This window comes from Arachis ipaensis, chromosome B06 (genome assembly GCF_000816755.2).
Source record: "Arachis ipaensis cultivar K30076 chromosome B06, Araip1.1, whole genome shotgun sequence".
Classification (NCBI taxonomy): domain Eukaryota; kingdom Viridiplantae; phylum Streptophyta; class Magnoliopsida; order Fabales; family Fabaceae; genus Arachis; species Arachis ipaensis.
Window position 1 is genome coordinate 131,074,336 of NC_029790.2, and position 6,230 is coordinate 131,080,565.

The 6,230-nt window shown below is 32.4% G+C and overlaps 1 protein-coding gene across 2 annotated transcripts in view; it reads left to right on the forward strand.

The window, feature by feature from the left end:
- LOC107605389 (FAD-linked sulfhydryl oxidase ERV1) overlaps positions 1 to 4,698 on the forward strand; it is a 7,009-nt gene extending 2,311 nt beyond the window's left edge. The window contains exons 1-7 of one of the 2 annotated variants that reach the window (XM_016307267.2): positions 19 to 423; positions 526 to 755; positions 974 to 1,051; positions 1,892 to 1,939; positions 2,632 to 2,696; positions 3,694 to 3,771; positions 4,392 to 4,698. In XM_016307267.2, the coding sequence (XP_016162753.1) occupies positions 537 to 755; positions 974 to 1,051; positions 1,892 to 1,939; positions 2,632 to 2,696; positions 3,694 to 3,771; positions 4,392 to 4,500 (597 nt within the window). In that variant the 5' untranslated portion in view covers positions 19 to 423; positions 526 to 536 and the 3' untranslated portion in view covers positions 4,501 to 4,698. Of the gene's footprint in view, positions 1 to 18; positions 424 to 525; positions 756 to 973; positions 1,052 to 1,891; positions 1,940 to 2,631; positions 2,697 to 3,693; positions 3,772 to 4,391 lie in introns of those variants that run through there. The other variant, XM_016307266.2, reaches the window with a different exon arrangement.

Below are 6,230 nucleotides of genomic sequence, written 5' to 3' on the forward strand. Positions count from 1 at the left end.
CTAACCCTTTTAATAAAATGAGCCGAGCCACGAACTCCGACGGTAGCTCGGCGCACTTCCACCCCGAGTTTCCAGTGGCTTTGTATCTGATATTCAAATACAAAGGCACCCCTAAGGCCCTAACTGTCTTCCTCTCTCCCTCACACTCGCCTCTCGGCATTGTCTATCTAGCAAGTAGAAACCCTCACTTCCTCTCTCGCAACAGTCACCTTTCAACCGTTGCCAGCCGCCTCAGACAAAGTCAGTCACCACTCACCATCCTCCACTCAATCCGTCAGTCTCGCCGCTCCCATATGTGGTTGTAGCTTCTTACTGCTCTGCCTCATTTCTCAAGGCTAGAATATGTCTATGTAGCTGTAGCTTCTATAAATCGTATCTATGTGTAGGTTGTCTTCTGTAAAACGATACCGTTAATTATTTCAGGTAGTACCATTTATTCTGATTAGTGATTATCGTTAATTTTGAATGTTTGGTAAAGTTGTTTGCTTTTCTGACTGCTTTTCTTGGTTCTGTATTCAACTTTAGTCTCAGGTAACATGTCTGAGAATCCACTGCAGGCTCTCTTTCATAACTTTGAGCATGTCTCCAATTTCGTTCAACGCCATCTCTCTAATCTCATAGGCCTTCATCCTCATCCTCAATCATCAGGACCCTCACCCTTTGTTAGACCTCCCCTTTTCTCCATCTCTTCCTCCTCCAAAAATCCACTGGCAAAAACTAGTAATCCTGTACAACTACGTGATTCGGCTCTCGAGGTATCGGTCTTCAACGCCTAGCAATGTTAAATTTTCAATGTTGTTTCTTTCAGCTTCTAGGTTGGAAAATTAGAATATGTAATTTTTTGTTCTACTGGAATTTAAGTAATTTTCCTTTTTCCTGACCCAAAAAAAGAGGGAAAAAATGCGTTTTATTCATATGTATATTTTAGAGCTGTGATTTACTTGTTAATTTGTTTTTTTTTTCTTTCTGTAAGGCAAAGCTTGCTTCCCCAGTGTCTAAAGAAGATCTTGGAAGGGCCACTTGGACTTTTCTTCACACTCTTGCTGCCCAGGTTTTGTCACTGTAATTGTACTGATAACATTGATCCCCAATTTGTTTCAGCTATCAGAGTTTTTAGGTTTTTGGTTTTGGTGTGCACCAAATTCTACTTGCCTATCACTTAAGTGTCAAATTGTTTCTTGTGTTGGAAGATTTGGCACATTTCGTACTATCTCCATTCGACAATGTGACTACAAGTGTGTTGAATTTCCATAGTGATAGATATCGCAGAGCCTAGGGAGTAATTACTAGATGGTTATGGTGTAGGCAATATTATCCACCATAAAGAAACAGTTTTGTGGGCTTTTTCTCTTGTTTGCTTCTCCTGGTCTTCTCCTATCCATATTGAAATGCCTATCTTTAAATATTTTGCTTTTTGAATTGCCACAACTAGGACAACAGATTGGTAGTTTTTGTGTTGCTGCCTTTCAGTTTCTTGATTCTTTGCCTGCTGTTACTTTTATCTAGATTTTTATTTTTATTCTGCATTTTCTTTTTTAATTGTGTTAAAAAAACTGAAAGAAATTATCAAAAGAGATTCAAGTATAAATGGGTTTAATACATATATGATTCAGGATAAGGCTAGTGAGATAAGGCTATGTCTTTGTTGTTGTTTTTGTTTGCATTTAACCATGTCATACTCCTAATATTTCTATAAACCAAATGCATTGCAAAATATTAGTTTTTCCATAGTATGCATTTTGTACATGAAGATTGTTTCACAAAGAATAAGGTGGTTAATCTTTATCTGATTTATATGGTAGATAAAGGCTTGTCATCTTATCAAACCATTAAAGCAAAATGAAAGATAATCTGAAATATATTGTTCTGAATGATCTAATTCTCTTTTCAGTATCCAGATAATCCTACAAGACAGCAAAAGAAGGATGTAAAAGACCTGGTAATTTTATTTCCCTCCTTTATTCCTTGAAATAACTGGTAGAATTCATCTAAATTAGAAGTCAGGGCATTCTATAGTTGTATTTTAGCCTTTGCTGTAAATGATAGGACGAAGTCTTGTAGAAAAAATAACATCATGATCTGATTATAATGTTGATAAGGCTAAATGATGCTGACAAACATCGTGTGGTATAAATGTTCAAGTTTCTATTTGTTTTTCTGTCCTTAAACTAAGACTTTTGATTATATAGTCAAATAAAAAGCGATCTATATGAAAATAGTCTGAATTCATATAAACTCTGTTTTATGTCCTAAAGCATATACTCCCTCCATTCTTAATTAACTTTGTGCTTTTAAATTTTCACTTGGATTAAGAAAATGATAGGAATTTCAAAAATTTTACGGTGTTTACAAAATTATCCTTGATATCAATAATTATTCTCTTTAATTACTTCACTAATTTGTTCTCTCTCATTCATTAATTAGGGTTATGACTGGAAAAAAATAATTGATGTTATTTTGATTTGCTAAGCTGACAATTTTTGTACAAAAATAAAATTTTAGAAGTTGACAGTTAATTAAAAATGGAGGATCTAATATACTGTGTCAACATTTCCATTTCATATGCTAGTAGGGCTTTGTGTTGATTTCAGAGTATGACGAAGTTGTAACCATATGTGATTTGGATCACAGGTACAGATCTTAACTCGATTATACCCTTGCAAGGAATGTGCAGATCATTTTAAAGAAGTTATCAGGTATATTATCTTTCTCATTATCAAGCACTTGCTCCTCAGTGATTACAATTGTGTGCGAGGCTTAGTTTTTATTTCCTTTCCTTCTCTTTCTTTGACTTTTACTTTGACAAATTATATGTTATTATGAATACGAGCAAAGTACCAAATTGGATTGAAATTATTAATTCATGATGGATGTTAATAAATCTAATGAAAGTTCAATATTTTGGTTTACCGTTAGAGTGCAATTTTTGTTTGTCAACATTGAAGATAGACTTCTTGTCTTCGCTTCACCTTTCAAAATAGTTTATTGCCTCGAGTAAACTAAAAAAAAAAATCTAGCAAGTGTATTAGATTGACCTGCAAAGTTGATTTTACTTTATCCTTGCTTTCCTACAAGTTTTCTTTGGAACATTTAAAAAATGTAGTAGGATACTTTGCAAATCCAAGTGTACATGAGGATAGGTGCATATCTAGATTCATGTGAAATATCTTCTAAATCCTAAGTTGCATACTGATTCTATTCATGTAAAGTAGCTTACCATACCGTCTTCCATAAAAATTGGAGTAAACATCCAATTTCATCCCTGATAAAAAATATGACGGATAAAGTAGCTTTAAAGATTTGAAAGTGACATATTTGTCCCTCGCCATTTTCTTATCGAACTAGTTTCTTACTAGTTGTCCCTTCTATAGTATAGATTTTCTACAAAAAGACTAACCTGTCATCTTTTACAAATATTGAGGGATGGATTGTCATTTTTAAATCTCGAAGGGCAACTTTGTCTTAAGTTGTTTTGGTCAGGGATGAAATTGGGAGTATACTCGAAGTTATTTGATCTGGCTCATGATCAGACTGTTTGATTAGTGTATATTTCCTTTATCATCTCTAATTCTCCAAATAGTTGTTCTCATGGACCAAATTCCAAAACGCACTTTGGTAAATGAACCATTTGATATGCATATGTTTCAGAAGAACATTTTATCTCACTACTTTAGCATTCATTTACATGAGCAGAGCAAATCCGGTACAGGCCGGGTCACACGCGGAGTTTTCACAGTGGTTATGTCATGTGCATAATGTTGTTAATAGAAGGTGAGTTCTATCTGCTATGCTTTTTAATGTTTGATTTAGACTCAAATCAAAATTTTGGTTAACAAATATCCTAAATCACATTTCACTTCAGACATCTTCTTTTCTTAGATGGGAGAACCACTTTTTGTTTATTAATAAGTTTCTCTTGTTAAAAAATAAAACTTCTAAGCTAGATTTGAAGCTATTCTTGAATCTCTACCTATCTGCTTAAGTTTATCAGAGTTGGTCTTTAGCGCTGGATTAGCGCTTTTATGAGCAAGTGTTTTACACTTAGCTTTCATATAGCAACTTAAGAGTTAAGACACAGTTTACGTAAAAGTAGCTGCTGTTTTAGACTTAGCAAACTAAGGTTGTATCTGGTTCTGCTAGAGTTAATTAGAATTTAGAGTAAATGAAGCACGAACAACATTGTGATAAATAAATATCAACCATCCTGCAAGCTTAAACTGTTAGATTGGGATTCAAGAATAGACCGTAGCCAGAAAGACATTTCTAAAAGTGATAATGACAGAAAGTAAAAGTCTTTCACTTCTAAAAATCATTTTGTAGATGCCATCATTTAGTTTTCATAGGATTAACATCTTTTAGATTTTTATTTTTTTATTTTTATAATTCTACAGCCTGGGTAAACCAGTTTTTCCATGTGAACGAGTTGATGCAAGGTGGGGTAAACTGGACTGTGAGCAGAAAGCATGTGAAGTTATTGGAAGTACATCAATTTTTGGATAGATATAGCGCAGAATTATTTATTTATTTAGAAATGACAGCTACATTTTGATGCATCCGAAAAGGTTCATAAAGTAAGAAATAGTTTAATCGTTTTTAAATCAAATTAATGGAATTCATAAATGATGGATAAATTCAACGATGATTAATTACTCAATTTATTATTTTACCAATTGTTTTCAGTGATTTTTTTACATGTTATATCAAATTTAGACCTTTTGATAAAAAAGATTTATAAACATCCAACATAGTTTTTGTCAATTTTTTGAAAGACAATGCGATTTGTGTCTAAAGAAAAAGAGGAACAAATCAGTCTATAACTTTTGTCATTATGAGATGTTATGATATTCTCCTCTGTCATTATTTGTGATAAAAGTTAGTGATGTGGCACAATAGCTTATTGAGTTGGCTCTTAAGTGTCACGCTAGCCATGTTGGAATAGTTAAGCATCTAATGGTCTCTATTCGTCCAAATTAAAACGTTATAATCAAATATTAAATCGTTTTTCGTCTATTTATTTTTGAGACAAAAAAGTCTCTTAATTATTTTAAAATGCTAGCCATGTTAAGTAGTTAATTTTTATTTTTATTTTTTTTTGATAAATATTTATTTCTCTAAGATATTAGTAGATTGAAAATAAAGATCTAGCTACCCATGTTGGAAATGATTAGAGTTCAATTGTCTCAAATTAAATTTTAAGAGATGGTTCAACATGAAACGACATTGTTTTATTTTAAGTGAACATGACAATTCGATTCCTATTCAATCTAACATGGTCAATGTTAATTTTGTTCATTTTTAATCTAACAGAGATACATTGTCCTTTGAAAAAATATACCGGGATCGAAAATGAATTGGGTGTTCACTCAAAAAAATTGTATATGCAATAGTAAGATTCTCTCCTGTTATACTTATCTTGATGATTTATATGAAATTTCGGACATAGATTTTGTTTATTTTTCATACTTTATACATATGTGGATTGCTTTAGCTTTTCGTACCTATAAAAATCTAATAATTATTGCAACCTAAAAAAGAAAAAGATGCACTGTCACACAGATGTTATTACGGAAGATAATATGCTTTTCGCAAAATGAAAACAAAATCTTTTTACAACTTGCAAAAGAGTAAAAAATAAATAAAAAATCCTTTTTTTTTTGGTGACTTGGAAAGATATGTGACTTGAACCCACAATCTCTTAATTGAGTATGGAGAGTCTATGCAATTTGAACTATAACTCATTGGCAATAAAAAAAAAAAAAAATCCTTTCGCAACCCCGAAAAAAGAAAACAATTAGATATATAAAACTCTCGCAACTTAAAAAGGAAAAAATTGTTCTGTGCCTCACACTGATTACCCTGTGAATTTCTGACATGAACATGTCACGCTAATTGACTACACAATACTGTGTATCATTCGCTTTTCCAAAATGAGCCAACCAGCTGTACTCACAATCTACGGTTCACGACAATCTCATCCCAAATCCAACGGTTCAAAGCTCTCTGACGTCAACTTTATGTGTCAGTTTGCTGTCAGTTTTTGGCTTTGGATTACTCCAGAGTCCTTTCCACCCCTCACCGTTATGTCAGATCTAAGGAGAGCTCAAATAATACAAATAAAAATTTCATATAAGTTTCCTACTTATATTCAAAAGTTAGTAGTATTATTAATTAAAGTAATTTAAAAAAAATAATCATTTTTTAAAATTTAACGATAATAAAAAAAGTTAGAT